This window comes from Neomonachus schauinslandi, chromosome 2 (assembly GCF_002201575.2).
Source record: "Neomonachus schauinslandi chromosome 2, ASM220157v2, whole genome shotgun sequence".
NCBI classification, from domain to species: domain Eukaryota; kingdom Metazoa; phylum Chordata; class Mammalia; order Carnivora; family Phocidae; genus Neomonachus; species Neomonachus schauinslandi.
In genome coordinates, this window is record NC_058404.1 from 145,546,884 (window position 1) to 145,565,888 (window position 19,005).

The 19,005-nt window shown below is 37.7% G+C and overlaps 2 protein-coding genes and 1 pseudogene across 6 annotated transcripts in view; 2 read left to right on the forward strand and 1 right to left on the reverse strand.

Annotated features, from left to right (window-relative positions):
* The window catches only part of ANKRD17 (ankyrin repeat domain 17), a 161,814-nt gene extending 160,410 nt beyond the window's left edge, over window positions 1–1,404 (forward strand). For all 3 annotated transcript variants that reach the window (XM_021702451.2, XM_044912929.1, XM_021702452.2), the window contains one exon: window positions 334–1,404. In XM_021702451.2, coding sequence (XP_021558126.2) covers window positions 334–393 — 60 coding nt within the window. In that variant the 3' untranslated portion in view covers window positions 394–1,404. The remainder of the gene's footprint in view (window positions 1–333) is intronic.
* A 4,773-nt stretch (window positions 1,405–6,177) lies between these two features.
* LOC110591478 (cytochrome c oxidase assembly protein COX18, mitochondrial) lies at window positions 6,178–16,995 on the forward strand. 3 transcript variants are annotated; one of them, XM_021702399.1, is made up of 6 exons: window positions 6,178–6,667; window positions 7,801–7,901; window positions 10,029–10,192; window positions 11,696–11,820; window positions 13,905–14,012; window positions 16,662–16,995. In XM_021702399.1, exons 1-6 carry the CDS (start codon window positions 6,326–6,328, stop codon window positions 16,833–16,835), a joined length of 1,014 nt encoding a protein of 337 aa, XP_021558074.1. In that variant the 5' UTR covers window positions 6,178–6,325; the 3' UTR covers window positions 16,836–16,995. The 3 variants fall into 3 exon arrangements, with proteins under 3 accessions (XP_021558074.1, XP_044768642.1, XP_044768643.1); XM_044912707.1 differs by having other exon boundaries at window positions 11,699–11,820; XM_044912708.1 differs by having other exon boundaries at window positions 6,614–6,667; window positions 7,797–7,901; window positions 11,699–11,820.
* Window positions 8,999–9,173, reverse strand: LOC123324112 (annotated as a pseudogene).
* Window positions 16,996–19,005: the final 2,010 nt, after the last annotated feature.

Below are 19,005 nucleotides of genomic sequence, written 5' to 3' on the forward strand. Positions count from 1 at the left end.
ATATTTTAGCTTATGTTGGTGTATGCTGAATATCTTTGACTCATTTTCTTTCTTTAATCAATCAGTCTGTATGCATTCAGGTAATGGTTTTTAAAAAATGACAATAAATCAGATCCTGTTTGAGAAATAAGAGGAGAGGCAGGAAAACAACAAATAAAAGTGGCTTATCATTGTTTTTCTTCATTGTTTCCAAGTATGTTGCAAATTGAATGAGATTTAGCTATTTTAGCTCATAGATATTAAGAGCACTTCCTTAGTTTTTAAGAGTTTTGTTTTAATCAAATATGTGTTAAATATGTAATACTTAATAAAATGCATGCTCTACATTCATAGGTGTGGACTGGACCCTGGGCACCTCACATGAACAGTGTGCATATGAACCAGCTTGGCTGATGAGGATCAGCTTGTTAGCCTGCAGATTCCTTTTCATTCAGAGGAAATCACAAGTGGCCGAAAAAAATTTATGCTCCCAAATCATTCTACTGATGTGCTTGACTGAAGTGTGTAGGCTTTTTGCAGAAGAAGTTACTAACTGACCTATTTTCTGTGAACATTTGTGACTGCCCATTCCCCACCAACATCCGTTTTACCTTAGTTAGCATTTTTCTTATCGTTTTTCTTTTTTTCTTTTCCTCTTCCCCTTTGGACATAACTTTCTGTTGAAGCTGTTCTTTGGCTGGTTGGTTTTAGTACTGTAAACTGCTTCTGAGCAAACACGGAAATTTAGCAAAATTATGTAAACTTGATCCTGAAGTTTTAGAATGGCAAATAAATGTACAATTGTTTACATAACAGAAAAGGCTAAGCAGAAAGTAAATTTCAATATGTCAGTATAGAGGCTCTACTTTATGTAGACTTAAATTAATGTGAGATATGTACCTTCATATTCAGAAATCTGGATGTTTCCTTCATACATTAAACTATTAATAAGCATAACTTTTCTGCTTGTGTAATTTAAGTATAAAGTAAAACAATGGGCATTATCAGTGATGTTTCCTCATGTTGGCTTTTAAAATACCCATCTTGCTCTCTTTTTTGAGTTTGTTTGCAGCAGGGCACATATAGAAGAAATTTATCACCTCTCCATGTCTTTTTATTACCTTGCCACACTTTTAAAACTAATACACACTTCTGTCTTCATTCTTCTCTTCTCACCTTTACCGCTAATAACAGTAAAATTCTCTTGCTGATCGTGAAATAATGTCTTATAAAGATTTTTATTGTAATGGCTGCTACAGAGAAGCGGAGCACCTTAATCATCACCTGTGGTTCTTCTAACCATAAGATGTTTAGTCTTTCTGAGAATTTAAAAAGCCACCACTGGTTCCCAGTCAACATATACAAGCTCTTACTATACTGTTTATTATTAAATAATTCAATGTACTATTTTATATTGGATATATTGATTCTTAACATTGGCTTTCCAGTCATCAAGAGTCAACATAAAAATTCCAATTTTCAGTAAGTTAGTGGAAAGTATCTTTTTTCCCCCCTAATTTTAAAGGCTCCTTATTCTCTACACTTGTATATTATCAGTGAAAGGGATCAACAGCTAACTTGGGGCAAGTAATAAAGGAAATTTTGCATTTGTCATTAAGACAATTTATGGTATACATGAATATACAGAATACAAAATAACGTCTTCATTTAACCTGTTTATATAAGATACAGGGTCACACTAAACTACTCAGTGAGATTTATCTATTCCATTCACTTGAAACAATAAACAATAACATATCCAAGAAGAATATGTGTCCTACCCTGTCTCATATGGAAAAATAAATTATATGGTTGAAATAAAAAAAGAAAGTAAGCATAAAAGTAAAGTAATGAATGCATCAATCTGCCCTTTTTTTTAATTAAAAAAATTCCACAGTAGTGAAACTCAAATTCAGATAAATCGCCCAGAGTTGACAATATTAATATGGTTCCTTGGCTGTGAAGCAAATGAAATGATTTCTTTACTCTGATAGCCTGAATAAAGAGTAAAAAGACTTCTCAAACATATCTAGAAGTTTGTAAACAACACATATATATATTTTAATTTAGGAAGTGGTCTTAAAATATATAAATTTGTTTTGCTACCTATGATCGATATGACCAAAGTTAGGGCAAAAGCTAAATGATATCCTGCAAACATACCTCTGAAGTAAAATTATAGCACTTTACTAAGAAAGGTGTGTAATGCTGTTTAACAGAGTATTTTATATATGACTTTTGCCACTATCCTATAATTTCTTAATTTTTTCCTGAGTTAATTATAATTAAAATAATCTTGCTAGATAATAGATACCACCCAGTATTTATTACAACACATGAGTTGTGTTGATTCACAAAACTGAATTTGTAAGATGGAGGTGTCTTAATAAGAAATAACCTATATTTTCTTGACTTTAAACCTATGGGACTGGGGAATATAGATTGCATGCTCCATATTTAGTTTTGGAGCTCCGTCTTATTGAGTACAATACCATGATTTTAGAAGTCTGTATTAGGAACATTTTTCAAACACATTTTTTATATTTCAGATATACAACAGTGCATTTTTATTTGAAAGATTAAAAAAAAACCATAATCTTGTGAGACCATGCAGGTCTTTCCCCCTTTTGAAAGTATATGGTATGTGTAATTGCAGACTACATAATGTATTTCTTTCATTCATTTTTTTTTTTTTTAAAGAGACAGTGTACCCACGACCTGGGGGTTGGGGGAGTGGTTGGCAAAGGAATAGGAAGAGAATCTTAAGCAGGCTCCACTCCCAGCATGGAGCCCAACGCGGGGCTTGATCTCACAACCCTGAGATCATGACCTGAGCCTGACACCCGACTGAGCCACCTAGGCACACCTTTCTTTCATTCTTTTAAGAAGTGACTTAACTCTTGGAAATAATATTTGGCTTAGCTCACACCTTAAATAGCAAAATAATTAATATCCCAATTGTGTAATCTTTTTATACCAATCATTTCATTTTAGAGATGATTTTATTTACCAGAGCCAACAGAACCCCCATTTCATGAGTTTTCAACATGTATCAACATATTCACAAAAATTGATTGTAGTATTCATGTGAAAGATATTTTTCCCTTCTGTTTATTACTGTAAAAATAAGTCATTTTATTAGTAGTTGAAAATTAACTTTTTGTTAAATTACTATACTTACTGTCATTTTTTTCTCAGGAAAAAAATGGAGGGGGGGATAATTTACTTCCAGATCCTGTCTTGTTCATGAAAATATTATTCCATCTTTCTCTTGACTCAAATGACCTAAATACACATTTCATAAAAATTATTTTGCACACTATTTTATTCACTTTATACAAAGTGATAGACTAAAGAGGGAAACTCAAAATCACAAAAGTTCTTCAGAGCCCCTGTTTTATTTCGTCTGTTTTTCATTTTGAGCTTTTTAGCAACACTCTCATTCCTGCAGATCTGGCATTACAGAACTTCCTTAATGCCAAGTAGTATAATGCAAACTTTTGGAAAGAGGGGATAACTCTGCTTTCCACTATTTGGGCCTATGAAAGATTTGGTAAGAAAGCTCTACTTTGAGATAGCGGAGAAACCTGTATACATCCCACTGATAAATGCTTGCTTCAAGTCGCAACACTCAATTAACTGGTGCTAATGCCAGGTGATGAATTTAGAATGAGAGCTTCATTAGTGCTTAATATGACTTACTATGTTACATACCTTGATTGCAAAAATACTATCACTTGTATTTTGGGTAAATGAAAAGTGTGCAACTATGGCTTGACATAAATAAGAATTCCTTTGTGATAGGACAGTTGGAATACATGACTAGGAGGTTTCATAGTAGACTTCTATCTTTAAATGCATTCACACTTTTGAAAGGTAAAAGTCAATTTTGCATGCTAAGTAAGAACCATGATAAAGATGAGAGGATGTTTTTCAATAGAGATGAAAGGCTAATTTTACATTAACTTTGGTTTTAAAAAACAATGCATTAAATAAGTAGGAAAGAAAAAAATTCAACCTAAATCTAATTCCAAGAGGTCACTTTAACAATTGCTCATGAAAATTATTTATCTTTTAAAAGTTCTTTTATCAAACATTTCAGAGGGCATATTTGGGAAATGAAAAATTTAAATGTACGTTTACACAGTTTATATGTGTAAATAGCCTGTATTCAAATTTTGAATTTTTGAGCCCACTCTGTTCAGCACTGATTCAGAAACTGCAGAAAGAAAATGAAACAGTCTCTATTTTTAAGGAGCTTAAAGTTAAAAAAATTAGTTGTGTGACATAGTAAAGACAAGAATAGGCTAATTACAAATGTTGAACTTTAAAAAAATGTTCTAGTGTGCTGCACAAGTTCATTTGCAGTGTTAGACTTGACAAGATAATCGGTTTGTTCAGTGTTTGTATGGTCATTTCATACTGTACTCTGCAATTCAAAAGAGGTGTTACCACAATTTTGAATAACCGGTACATACACATTAGTGCTAACACTCTCCTTTTGCATTGTTTTATAACTGACAAATACTTCCCCCAGCATTCTTTACCAAGTAGAGATGTTCTGATCATCCCTATTATATGAATTTAGAAATGTATGTTAATACATATGAAATTAGCAGAAGTTAAATATTCATAAATTTTTTTAGATCACAATATTGAAACTTAAAGCAATGAAACACTCTAAAATGAGAATATAATATGTGACTCCAGAAAAGGTGACCTAATCAACTCCCTTTCTCCTGGGTATTAAAAGGTCAGAGCCCCTAGGCTTAACTGCTACTGTGGAAGGACCAATTTCCAATGACATCAGTTCTCCGAAAGGAGAGAAACGCAGTAGCATAGAATTTGCTTCTTTACTCCCACAAATCTGTAGGCAAAGGTATTGCCATTTAAAATTTGTTTCCACTTCGAAGTAGTCACTAGCTACCGGTTGCTTTTGTTTTTTGCTTTTTTAAAATATTTTTTAAAGATTTATTCATTTATTTGAAAGAGAGAATGTGAGTTCGGGGAGGAGCAAAGGGAGAAGGAAAGAATCCTCAAGCAGACTCCCCACTGAGCACCGAGCCTAAGCGGGGGGGCTCCATCCCAGGACCTCCACCGGATCCGCTGTGAGCCACACAGGCGCCCTGGTTGCTTTTTTTTTAACTTAACAAATGGATAGGGAGATAGATTTGTACGTTTTTTCTTTTAAAAAGGAACAGCTGTGTATAGCGTAAATTGGGATTTGTGTGTTTAAACACATTTCAAAATTCGTGTAGGTGCGTAATGAAACAAGAACCATAGTTGCAATTTAGCATTATCCCAACATTTGCCGGAGGCTTGTTTTAACCAGCATTTTATTACGCACAACACAATTTGGGCTCTAGGTTTAGGGCTGACCCTTACATAATTAAACTCCTTCACTCCATTCCAGTTTGTATACTGTTGCCAGGAACACAGAAGTCAAAACTAGTCCGTATAGATTTGGCGTATTCTTTTTAAGCCGAAGACGCTTAATGTTACTGTTCAGGCTCTTGAACCTTTATATAGGATACATGTAATCTCTAGTGAAGAATTGACCTCCCTACCAGTGATAACGCCTCAAGTAAGAAGATGGTATAGTACCCTGGAGTTTTGCTCTTTATATTGGAAGATGAAACACTGAAGGACACTCAGTTTGCAGTTGGGTTTGAAAATGTTAACTGAACAGATGAGCCAATTAAATCTTTATACCACAGATTAAACTATGCCTACTGCATAATGGATGCTCATTAAAACTCAGGTCAGCCAGAAACGCATGCCTTTCTCCAACCTGGCAGTTCAGCAACGTGTTGATTCTTTGGCAGTGTAATCCATTTCAGTCTCCAGCAGAAGCAATCCGATTGCACGTAAAGAGGTGGGGGACTACCTTCTAGTCACAAAAACCACCTACCCAGTTTAATCCACTACAAATCAAACGACTAGTTTGAAGTAGAGGAATGCAAAGGCACACGCTTAAGACCGACTTAAAAAGGCGAGAGCTTCTAGAGACCGCCCAGTCGGGTGCGAGGCAGCAAGTCCCGCCCCTAGCTCTGCAATTCCGGTCCGGCCTCTGAGGAGCTCCAGGCCCGCAGCGGGGAAGTTTTGTGTCTGCGCTGTAGGCCTGCCCAGTGCCGCGTGGGAAAGGCGGGACTTTCCTACCAACTGCGTCATCGCCAGTGCGACGCCAGACATCACTGCCTTGACTGGGAAGGTCAACAGTGCCTGAGGGAAGGCGCGTGCCGATTTTTCGCCTGGGGTTACGGGCGCGTGCGCGTGGCTTCCCTGGCAGAGCGGAGCCCGACAGTAATCTGTGAGGTCCGTGGTTTGGCTCAGCCCTGGCGCAGACATGCTGTGCCGGCTGGGCGGTAGGTGGCTGAGGCCGCTGCCTGTACTGCAGCATGGGGCCCGGGACCGGCCGCTTGCGCCAACCTCAACGGGCGGGGTTAAGCACTCTGCTCTGCCGGTGTGGGCGGTGGCGTCAGTCTCTGCAGTTGGCTCCGGCGGCCCTGGCAGCTGGTACGAGGCCCTGGCCACGTCGGCGCCGGTGCATGGCATGGAGGAGGTACTACTCGGCGTGCACACCGCCACAGGTCTGCCCTGGTGGGCCTGCATCGGTCTCACCACCGTGGCCCTCCGCGGCGCCGTCACGCTACCCCTGGCCGCCTACCAACACTACATTCTGGCCAAGGTGAGGGGCACCAGCACCCTGCGCATCCGCTTTGGCGGTGAGGTGTGGTAGACGTCTACCGGGGGCTAAAATCGCCGGGTGCTTCTGGAGTGCTTAGTGTAAATCATCGTGACCACTTTCTTGCTAAGAAATTTAACTAGCACTGGATATGTGAATTAAGAGATGTTTGGTGACACATGTATTTGTTATTTCGTTTACCCTACTGGGTTTGTGCTCAAAGCCCAAGTGGTTACTAAGCTTGCTGTTAGAGAATGAGAGAAATAAAGGAAGCGGTAGCAGAGTTGTTGTATGGAGAAACCTGTAAAATTGCTGTCTTAAAGACTGTAACAGTCTGTATGTCTGCAGCATCTTTTGTCCCCAAGTATTCCAATTCATCTTTCTTACTAGAAAAAAACTGCTGAGCTAGCCATTTGCAAACTTGATTTCCTTATTCAGGCTGTACCACCTACAACTCTGGTAAGTCGCAGCCACTTGGACTTCAGTGCTTCTATCTCTTCTGTGGAATCGGTATAGTAATACCGTCCAGGCCTACTTCACAATGTTAAGAGATCAAATCAGATAATATGGGTTAAAATATTATTCAAATGTGAGACTTCAAAAATAATGGTTTCCATGTTTTCAGATTATTATAGGGGATGGGGGACCCAGAAACAAAGGGAATCATCAGCACCATTAAGGCAGTGAGGTACTTTACAGAAAGAATTCCCACAGAGCAGAAATAAATGCAAACTTTTTGTGACTCTGTGGCTGTCACAGAGCATATTAAAAACTTAATTAATAATAGACTTCTGTTTTTTCAGTTACCATTACTCAGAAGTCCAAGGATGAAACACTATAGGGTTCAGTTCTTATTAATCCTTATAAGAATTCTATATATGAGGGAACAGGGTTTTAGAACTTAAGTAACTTGCCCAGGATCACATAGCTAAGAGTATAAGCTGGAATTCGAATTTGGTTGTAACTGAAGACATCTTAAGCAAATTTAACACCTTATCCTTAGACTTAAATTTTTTTGAGATGATCAGTAAACCACATTTTTCAGTGAGTTAGAAGAATAGAGGGTAAAATTATGAGTGGTTATGAATAAAGATCCTTTATGTGCTCGTAACAAATTCTACTTTTTCTTTAGCTAGGTGGAAAATTTACAGCCAGAAATAAAAAACATTGCAAGGCATCTTAACCAAGAAGTTGCAGTTCGTGCAAATCAGTTGAGATGGTCCAAAAGAGTTGCCAGGTAAGCTAATTCTATGAATATAGACTATATATATATATACATATATATATATGAATGAATATATACTGCATAAGTGATTATATTAATTATAGGTTTGGGTGTTCTATAGCTTTAGCAGCAAAGTAGTCCTTCCACTCCTTAATATTTTAATAAGTTTGTGTGGTATGAGTTTTTGTATAGTGAAAGCAAGAAATGGAGAAACAGAGCAAGTTCCTTCTTGAGGGACTCCAGCCTCCTGAAAAAAGACCTGTAATCAAATAATGACTAAATTAAGTACTATAAAAAAGGTTATGTACAAGGAGTTCAGTCATAGTGGAAAGTCAGGGAAGGCTTCATGGATGAAGATACTGTGCCACTCTGTTGGGATTTTAGTCAGTAATTGATACAGATTATTTACACACTTGACCATTTTGGAAAGAAGGGTACAGCAGCCCATAAGAAAGGGGAGGTAGAAAATGTGAATGCTCTGGTAGAAGAAAGTAGATAGCCAAGGTGCTGTCTGTCCACTGTGGTTACCCTGTGTAGTTGTCTGTCTGGGCTCTTCGAAAGCCCTTAGAAGGTGCTTGACCATGCATGCTGCAGTTCTGTGTCTGTAGTCATCCATTGGGAACGTCTAAGTCCTCTTGCTTCAATCAGCCTAAGTTAGTACTTAGTCAAATTATAATCCTTACCAGGCTGTGACTAAGTGTTCACCGGTTCACAGCAATGAGAAAAATAAGGGCTTTATATTATGTATATATAATGTATATATGGTTATTGTATATTTTTACCTATATGTGTATAAATGTGCCAACTCTCTTCAATATGAAATTGCTTTTCTCTTTAATGTTAAAAAGATCTGACATTTAAAAAATCATTATGGTAGCTTAATATCTTTACTTAATAAAATAAAAGTTGACAAACTTAACAGTTTTGAAGTTTTACTGATCAGAGAAATCTAAGAGTGACAACTCCAGGCCAAAAGAACAGATTAGTAAGCTGCTCATCTGAATTATAAATGCAGCCTAGACACAACTGGTACCTTGTTTATGCAGCATTGGCAGGATGATTGTCCAGACACATCCTTGCACAGATAGATGACTTTCTAGGAAGACACACCTAAGAGTTTCTTGGATTTTCAATGGAACTGAGTCTTGTAGGGTTAAAGAGAGTTTGTCAGGTGGACAGCCAGGTAAGTGGACTGTCCACACAGATGACTTAATGACTTCCAATTAGCAACAGTCGCGCCTCGGATAAACCTCATTGGCTACGATACTGCCACTGCGCAAAGCTTGACTTAATGACTTCCAAAAGCATGCTGATGTAGAAGTCTGATTTATTGGGTAGCCTGTGCGTGTAGGCACCAAATATACAGGTGTCTGTAGAAGAGTAACAAGAGATAAAGTTGGAAGAGTAGGCAGACTCTAAATTATAAAGCCTGGAATGTCTGTGTACTGTCTTAGTGCAATAATACACTATAATTCTATTGGCTTCAAGTCCCTTGGATGTCTACATTGTAAAAGACATGCTACAGGAGATTTAAAGATGAGTAAGATCCAACACTTGATCTTCAAGGGGCCTATGGAAAGTGGGACTTAAGACGAGAACGGGAATAACGAATAAGGTTAACAGAGAAACAGATTAAGAAAATCTTCATAAAAGAGTTGGCTGAAGGATGTAAACCATTTTGATAGGTCAAGAGCATACATATTACAAAACCACATTGCTACAAAAAGTATATTCAGGGATCAAGTAATTGAGCTTGGCTGGAATGGAGGGATTTGAGTTAAATGTGCTTTCACCTCTAGAATTTTTGATACAAACTGTAGTTATACCATGCCAGTAGTAAAATTTCGCTTGTTAAAACCTAATTAGCCAAAGACCACCAGAGCCAAAGCTTGTAGTTTGATAATGTCAGATTTATCAAATTGCTATGTAATTTGTGTACATGCTAGAGAATTTTCAGTAAAAGACTTTTTTGCCTTTTGTAAGGCAACCCTTTAGTAAAATCTATGACAACTAAAAATCCGACACAAAATTTTAGCTAATAACCACAACATGGGTGTGTTTGTGCTACAGGTATGAAGCACTATTAACAGTCAAATGATATTTTCTCCTTTCCCTTTTTCCCCCCTTCCCTCAAACTAGGCTCACTTATCTAAAGAATATGCGGAGGCTTGTTTCAGAGCTGTATGTTCGGGATAACTGCCACCCTTTCAAAGCCACTGTTTTGGTCTGGATTCAGTTTCCCATGTGGATCTTCATGTCTGTTGCTCTCCGGAATTTTAGCACAGGGGCAACACATTCAGAAGGTAGTTATTATAGAAGTCTGTTTCCCCCAAATAAATTATCTAACATTGTCTTTGTACTCTAAAGAAAAAAAAAAGGCAAAAAAAAAAAAATCCCTGTGCTTTTCATAATTAGAATGTTTTTACCATCTTTCTTACAAGAGTATAGATTTTAAAATATTAAGTGTAAGCAAACTAGCCGTGTTGAGAAAACATGAATGTAAGAAGGACAACAGTAATACAGTTGACCCTTGAACAACACAGGTTTGAACTGGGCAGGTCCACTTACAGGTATATTTTTTACAGTCCCACACTGTAAACGTATTTTCTCTTCATTATGATTTTTTTTTTTAATTTGGGGGGGGGCAGAAGGATAGGGAAAGACAGAATCTCAAGCGGACTCCCCGCTGAGCGCAGAGCCCCACCCAGGGCTGGATGAGCCCCATCCAGGGCTGGATCTCACAACCCTGAGATCATGACTTGAGCCAAAATCAGGAGTCAAACACTTAACCGACTGAGCCACCTAGGTGCCTCTCATTATGATTTTCTTAATAACATTTACTTTTCTTTAGCTTTCTTGTAAGAATACAGTATATGATACTTACAGCATATAAATGCTGTTGATGAGGCTTCCAGACAACAATAGGCTTTCTGTAGTTCTTGGAGAGTCAAAAGTTATGCAGAGGTTTTTTTTTAAGATTTTATTTTTAAGGGGCGCCTGGGTGGCTCAGTCATTAAGCATCCCTTCAGCTCAGGTCATGATCCCAGGGTCCTGGGATCAAGCCCCGCATCGGGCTCCCTGCTCTACCAGAAGCCTGCTTCTCCCTCTCCCACTCCCCCTGCTTGTGTTCCCTCTCACTGTGTCTCTCTCTGTCAAAAAAATAAAATCTTAAAAAAAAAAAAAAAAAGATTTTATTTTTAAGTAATCTCATACCCAATGTGGGGCTTGGACTCAACCTTGAGATCAAGAGTCACCCGCTTTACCACTGAGCCAGCCATGCGCCCCGTACACAGATTTTCAACTGCTCAGAGGGTCTGCACCCTTAAGCCCTGAGTTGTTTAACGGTCAATTATACTTCTTCATGGAAGTCATAATAAAATTCGTGTTACAATTCCATGATTCAGTTTCCTGGCTAAGAATTTTTTCCATTTATAAAATTAAGGGACCAGAAAAGCATTCACAGTTATAAATGTAAACATTTATTAAGAAACTATAAACTAAAGTATTTGCTTAAAGGCATTTCCAACCAGAAAATATCTGAACAGACTTGAAAGAAAGTAGCCTATGGACAAATAGTTATATAAATATAAGTTTGAAAAGAGTACTGCTATGTATCTTTATGCTCCTACATCTGTTTGCTACAGAGAGCTTCTTCTTTCTCAGTACAGGAAGACTAATTTACGTTGTGGATTGAAAGTGAATAAAACCAATGCAAGTCTTTAGTGTGAAGGACACCTTATTTGATTTAGACTACTAATGTGTTGTATGTTTCCTTCTGCTATGTTTTATTTATAAAACTGTCTTAGCAGGTTTTTCTGTTCAGGAACAGTTAGCTACTGATGGAATCCTGTGGTTTCCTGACCTCACTGCACTGGATTCTACTTGGATTCTGCCTATCTCCGTTGGTATCATCAATTTATTAATAGTGGAGGTCAGTGGTTTTAAATGAGATTTGTTTGCCATTTAAATTATTGGGATTTTTTTTGCTGTTCCAACATCAAATATAAATGTGTTTGAGTTGGTAGTGATATTCTAGCTTTGAGCCATAATTGAGATTCCTTGGTTTCTGGTCATAGATCAGCTGTTGGCAAGTCTTAGGCCAGTTCCTTAACCTCTCTGGGGGCCAGAATGCTCATAATTAAAATGGAAGAGCTGAATTAGAACACTTCTAAAGTCTCTTTCAGTTTTACAGTTATATGAATCTAATACACACAATTTTGTGATTTGTTTTTGGTAAAGACAGTAATTAAAATGGTTAATCAGTCTGGTTTTATTCTCACATTAGATTGGTATTTTGTGTATATGTTTAAAATGTAAATTTGCAAGTAGGAAACATAGTATCTGACTTTTTTTTTTTTTTTTTTTAGCTGTATGACCCTAGAAAAGTCAGTACTCTATGTGATGGAGTAGAAAAACACACACATATAAAACATGATCTGTCAGCTATGTCTTACCATTATCCCATGCTGTGTTACTCAACAGTTTAGGGGAAGCAAGCCTTTAATTGTATAAGGAGCTATTCTCAGTTGAGTAGAACATAGACTCTTTGAACTAGAAGAAACCTTAGAAAAGATCCTTAGAACCTCATCTCAGAGACCCATCACTGGTCTCTGTTTCAGAAATCGAATACACCCCTTATTTATTATTATTTTTTTAAGATTTTCTTTATTTATTTGAGAGAGAGAGCACAAGCAGGGGGAGCGGCAGAGTGAGAGGGAGAAGCAGACCCCGACGTGGGGCTCCATCCCAGGACTCCGGGATCACGACCTGAGCCAAAGGCAGATGCTTAACTGACTGAGCCACCCAGGTGCCTCAAACCCTTTATTTTTTCAAATGGGAAGAATGAAGATGATACTCTAATGTTTTGGGTTAGGGTTTCTTGAGAAAAGACTCCATGTGTAGTCTTAAGTGTGTTTCCCTAAGGTCACCTAGCACCATTGAATGTGGTTGGTACTTAGTGAATATTTGTTAAAATGAAGAAAATGATCAACACCAGGTCACAGTGAATTAATGTCAGTCTTCTAGTCTTTCCTTTTACCAACTAACAACCCAGTATACGTAAGTTTAATAAAAACTTATTCTTGGGACGCCTGGGTGGCTCAGTCGGTTCAGCATCTGCCTTTGGCTCAGGTCATGATCCCAGGGTCCAGGGATCGAGTCCTGCATCCGGCTCCTTGCTCGGTGGGGAGTCTGCTTCTCCCTCTGCTTGCCACTCCCCCTGCTTGTGTGAGTGCTTGCTGTCTGTCTCTCTCTCTCTCTCTGACAAGTAAATAAATAAAATATTTTAAAAAAAAAACTTATTCTTACACAATATACACCATGTGCCAGGCACTATTTTAAACAATTTATGTGAGTTAACTCATTTAATTCTTAGAATAATCCTGTGATATAGGTACTAATATTATCCCCATATTAAGGTAGAGAAAGCGAGACACAGAAAGGTTAAGTAACTTACACAAAATCACATAACTATTAAATGCAGGGCTGCCATGTGAATCTAGGTAGTTTGGATCTGGAGTCTGTGCTCAAAATCATTTCATTATTCTATCTCTTAAATAAGTTATTTATAAGTCATAACTGCTTTTCCTAGCCTGGTTCTTCCCCTTATTCCATATAGCCAGATCACAAACCTTTGAGATTCCTATTACGATCCTTCTTTATGCCAGCCACTGTGTTTAAGTACCAAAACAAGGGTAACGATTCATACATAGCACCTATCTTGAAAGGACTTTCAGTCTTACAATCTTTAAAAAACATTGACTTGTAAAAATTATGCTCTTTAATATAGCTGAATCCCCTTTATTGCTATTGATTAAAGCTCCATTTAATAATTCTGCATAATTATTAAATTTTTCAGAAACATAGATCGTCAACTCTACATTTATCAATGTTTTAATTTTTTTGCTTCTATTAAAATATAGATGGAGGCCAGTCAAAAACAAATTGTATTTTAAAGCTTGTCTGATTTAATATGCTCAATAATTATTGTGTGTATTTATTATTCTACCCTCTCAGATTTTTGCTCTGCAAAAAATTGGAATGTCTCGTTTTCAGACATATATTACATACTTTGTTCGTGCGGTATCAGTGTTGATGATTCCAGTTGCTGCAACCATACCTTCAGTGAGTAAGCACCCACATTGTGTGTAGCATGTGCTAAATCCTCTCTGTGCTTAGACTGGCTAGGATTCTGTGTCTTCTGTTGAGCTTCCTTTGACTGCTAAGTCCCTTATTGGTTTCTGAGTTTCTGTAGTAATTAATATCACCAAGTGACACTTCATATTTTTTGGGATTAATCTTCCTTTGTGTGAATGTGAGTTAACTCTCAAACTCCTTTTTCTTTCTTTTTTTTTAAATCTTGCACAGTGCTTTAAACAGTATTTGTTCTGTTTGATTAGTTGAAATACTGAATTCCTTCTGTCTGCATAGACTGGGCCAAGGAATTTAGCTCTTAAAAAAGAAACAAAACTTTGTGCCAAGTCCATATGGGTTCATATGTGATATTATTTAACCTCAACAATTCAGTGAGGTAGGTACACCTGCCCCCATTTATATGTCAATACACTTTGATAGAAATAGAAAAAAAATAGTTACGTTTGCAGTTATTTCACATTTTTAGCCTTTTGCTTATTTCCCAATGATACTTAGTGCAAAGAGGGCAAAAGCAGTCTTAGGTATTATCTCTCTCTGCTCAGGGCCAACACATTGACCATGAAGTAGAATTCATTTACTGGGGATAGATAGGGTTCATTAGCATATATCAAAGTACTTCATTGTCTTAGGAATCTGAAACAGTGCATTTTCAGCATCAAAAATGTATTTTTTAAAGCTGTCTCTTGGTCTAATACTGTCACTAATCCTGTGTAAAATAAGTCAGTTTCCACATTTCTGAAGTAGACCTCATAATGTCTGTGAGAACTAATAAAGTAGCATCAAGTGCTTACTATAGTACTTTTCATGTGAAAATAGAACAGTACAGATTCACTGCATTTCTGGGGAGAAATAATACCAGTTTATATATTATCAGGAAACTCCCTGATCAAATGAAATAGGAGCAGTGAATTTTCAGTGAGGGATTGGGTTTAAAGTGAATAACAGAGATCTCAAAAGCAGTGTCTTAAATACCCAAGTTTATTCTCTCAAATATAGGAAATTCCGAGTTAGGCAGTTTAGTGTAGAGCTGATGTGGCAGCTCCATGAAGATACATGAGGAACGCAGACTACTTCTCTCATTATGTTCCACCATCCACTGCCTGTAATTTCTATCCTTAAGGCCACAGTATGGTCATGATGGCTGCTGGAACTTATCTTGCAGGAATGGTAAAAGGGTGCTTCAAGGCTCCCTTTAAGGAGCCTTGACAGATGTCACACCAAACACTTGTGCTAACATCCTAGTTATTTGGGCGACACTTGGTTGCAGAAGAGACTGGGAATTAGTCCTTTTTTTTTTTTTTTTTCCCTGATGGCAGTATACCCAGATTAAAATGAGAATTTTACTACTAAGGAAGAAGAATTATTCTTAGGCAGTTCATAGTCTACCATAGTATGTAGAGTACTTTTTTCTACCATAGAGTACTTTTTTCGTACTGGATAAGTCAGATGATGATGATGGCTAATAATCAATATTGACTTTGTGCCAGGCACTGTTTTAAAAGGTTTACATGTATTAGCTCATATAATTCATCCAGTGTGCACTGAAGTAGGTGCTATTACAGTCTCCACTTTAGTGATGAGGAAACAGACACAGAGAGGGTAAGTAGCTTATCCAAGGTCACTCATCCATTAAGCGACATGTAATATCACTTAAGTATCTAAGACCCATCCAGGCAGTTTAGCTCCTGCCCGTGACTACTATGCTAATCTGCTCTGAGGATGTGGTACTTTCTGCCCCAAAAAATTTGCTTTGGAACAAATCCAAGTGCTTAATATAGGCCACCTACTGTGCTTACCAGTCTGTGTGAGTTATCTCCCTTTTTCCTCACAGCAGCCTTCTGAGGCAGGTATAGTTCAGTCCCCATTTTATAGATGAGAAGACTGAAACAGAAGGAAAATAACTTCCCTGCAGTCAAATAAATGGAATTCACATTCAGGCAGTTCAGCTCCAGGGCCTGGACTCAACCACCACAGGCTCATGCCTCTGGGGCCTGATCACATTCTGATGCCAAAGAAAAGTTTGCAACTCCCAACTGTGGGAATATTTCAAAAGGCTATAGAACTTAGTCAACCTAAATAAATCACTCTGAATGGAAGTACAAAAGAAAGTTGAAGATAATGCTGAGACTGTTCATCTCTGAAAAAGGCAAAGATAATTCATTCCTAAGAAACCAGTTACTGGGAAAATTTGGGGTGATAGATCACTATGTAGAGGAAAACGGGGTCTAGGGAGCCTAAATGGCTGTGCCCCCAGTACCCTACCTCCAATATAGCAGCTTGTCAGGCCTCTTGATGGGGAAAAAGGGTGCTTACTTGCCAAAGAGGGGAGGGGAGATCTCTCTTGAGCCTCTGCCTGGGCGCTGCTCTCTGTCATCCACTTGCTATCATGAATACCTCTCCTCTTGGCTTTCTTTTCACTTTTTAGTCCTTTTAGCCTTCTTTCTTACCTAGTAGAATCGTCACAGTTATCAGATAGCTGCCACAGGTCTTGTTCAGTCCCTGTCCACGGTTGCTTCCCCACGTTGTCATTTTCTCTTGTACGGCCTACCCGTCTCTGGACGTCAGTGTCCTTGGAGAGTTGAGAAGTACTAACATTCATGTCCTTTCTTCTCTTTCTAGTCGATTGTGCTCTACTGGTTGTGCTCCAGCCTCATGGGCCTTTCACAGAACTTGCTGCTGCGCTCTCCTAGGTTTCGTCAACTTTGCCGAATACCGTTGACCAAGTCAGATTCAGGCACTCCTTATAAGGACCTCTTTGCTGCCTTTTATGCCAAGTTCATTTCAAAAAAATGACATGCTTTCCATTAATTTTGAAACAATTGCCAGTGTCATTATCACAATATATTTAGGTTTAGAAATTCAGATTTGATTTAATTTGTCTTTAAAACCATGAACTGTGTAAAGTACTGTGGGTTAAGATATAATCCAAATATATTTGACAATACTTAAAATCCTTTAAGTGCTAGAAATATATGTTTAATTGTATCTTAAAAATACAAAAGTAGAATCAAAGTGCCTGGTTCTGCTTATAAAATTACAACTTGGTAGAGGTGCCAGAACTTTGGAAAAAAGGATTAGATACTGAATGATGTCGAATTATACTGACCAATCTCATACATTAAAGTTTTTTAAAGAGAATACAGTGAGGTGATTCTTAAAATTTTGGAGGTGTGGAGGATCATAGACCCATTTGCACGTCTGCTAAGGCTATGGTTTTCTTTTCAGAAAAATCCTGGGACTCAGAACATGGGGGCCTTGGTTGATGAGCCTCCCTTCCCATGCCCCGAGGCTTTTTGGTAATTCCTGGTTGAGAAATCTTATTCTAATGGAACACACAATGATGATGAGTTAATGTGTGACTTTTAAAAAATGGACTTGAGATACATGCAGTAGAGTAATCCTTAAAGAAAGTACCTAATATGGTAGGTGATACTGCCTTTCAGCCCTGCTCTGAAAGAATACAAGAAGGGTACATTCCTTTTTCTGTATCTTAAGACTGAAAAAAAAAAAAAAAAGACTGGACTAGAGTATAGCACTAAGTACTGATAGAGCCCAAAGTGGAAAATCTTAAGCATTAAGTTTGTTTTAGTCAAAGGAAGAAAAACTGAAGGGCAGCTATCTGTTATGGAGGTGATTTTATAAACTTCTTTATTTGGAAGGATTAAGTATTCTAATGGGTTTAGACTATGGTAGATGGAAAAACTAACAGATAATACAAATTGTGGATCCAGTTTTTTGTTTGTTTGATTTGAAAGGATGATAAAACTAATTGTGATTGGGATATTTATGTCATTTGAAAAGATTATAAATTACAAGTTTTCATTGAGTTGGAATATGAAGCTCATTTTTGAGAGGCCCTGTATCCCATCTCGTGTTTTACAATAAAGAAAAAACTAAAGCAGAATTAGTCATTTTTTGAATAATGTCTATTAAATCTTAGCCATTTTGGTTGTCACCTCACCGGGTATTTAAAGGTAGCTGTTGGGACCTGGTTCTCTTTTCCTGACTTCCCAGTCCTGGTTCGTGACTGCCCTATTGAGGTAACTATCTTTCTAATCACAGTGAAGGAATTGAAGCCTCCAATACAGTAAATCCTCATTATTCTCAGACTTTGTATTTGCCAATTTGCCTACATGCTAAAATTTATTTGTAACCCCCAAATCAGTACAGGGCTTTTGATGTCATTCTTGGACAAACATGGAGTGCCAAAAAATTTGAGTCATTCGAGGTATGTGTTCCCAGATAGGTCAAACAGGGCAACACTGTGGCTTGTTTCAGCTGTCAGACTGTATAATAACCAAGTGTCCTTTTCATGGTCTAGTGCCATGTTTTTTCTCATTCAAGGGCTTTTTGTTGGTGGTTTTGCTATTTAAAATGGCCTCCAAGTGTTGTCATGCTGAAGTGCTGTCTAGTTTACCTAGGCACAAGAATCCTGTGGTGTTCTTTAAGGAGAAAGTAATACCTAAATAAACTTCATTCAGGCATGAATTACGATGCTGTTGGCCATGAGTTTACCATTAATGAATCAACAATATATTGTATTGATGGGTTGACAAAAATGTGACAAGAGGCTCACAGAAATGTACCCCTGTAAATTCTCTAGGAGCAATGGTTTAGTGTTGACTAATTCAGAGTTTGTGGTAATTTTATAGAATATAACTACCCCAGATAACAAGAATTGACCTTTCGGAACATGTACAATCAGGGAAGGAAAGGCAGAAATATGTGTGCTGGTTGTATTACACAAAAAGAGGAAAGAGAATTTGAGAAAAATTTTGGCTATCTCGAACAAGTTGTCTCGCCACGTGTATCATTGGGTACTGATTCATGTATTTTTCTCATAATGGGATGAAGGAAATCAGCCCTCTTCCCCCCATTTTACTCAAAGAAGTTTGTCACTTTCTGAAAGTAAGAAATAAAGGAATGCTGTTAACTCCCTTTTCCAGTAGGTGAATCTTCTTTC

Bases quoted from the DNA above. Each gene is read 5' to 3' on its own strand.
- LOC110591478 (XM_021702399.1), top strand. From the start codon at position 6,326: ATGCTGTGCCGGCTGGGCGGTAGGTGGCTGAGGCCGCTGCCTGTACTG. The intron at 6,668-7,800 runs GTGAGGGGCACC...TTCTTTAGCTAG, and splicing joins AACACTACATTCTGGCCAAG to GTGGAAAATTTACAGCCAGA. The intron at 11,821-13,904 runs GTCAGTGGTTTT...CTACCCTCTCAG, and splicing joins TCAATTTATTAATAGTGGAG to ATTTTTGCTCTGCAAAAAAT.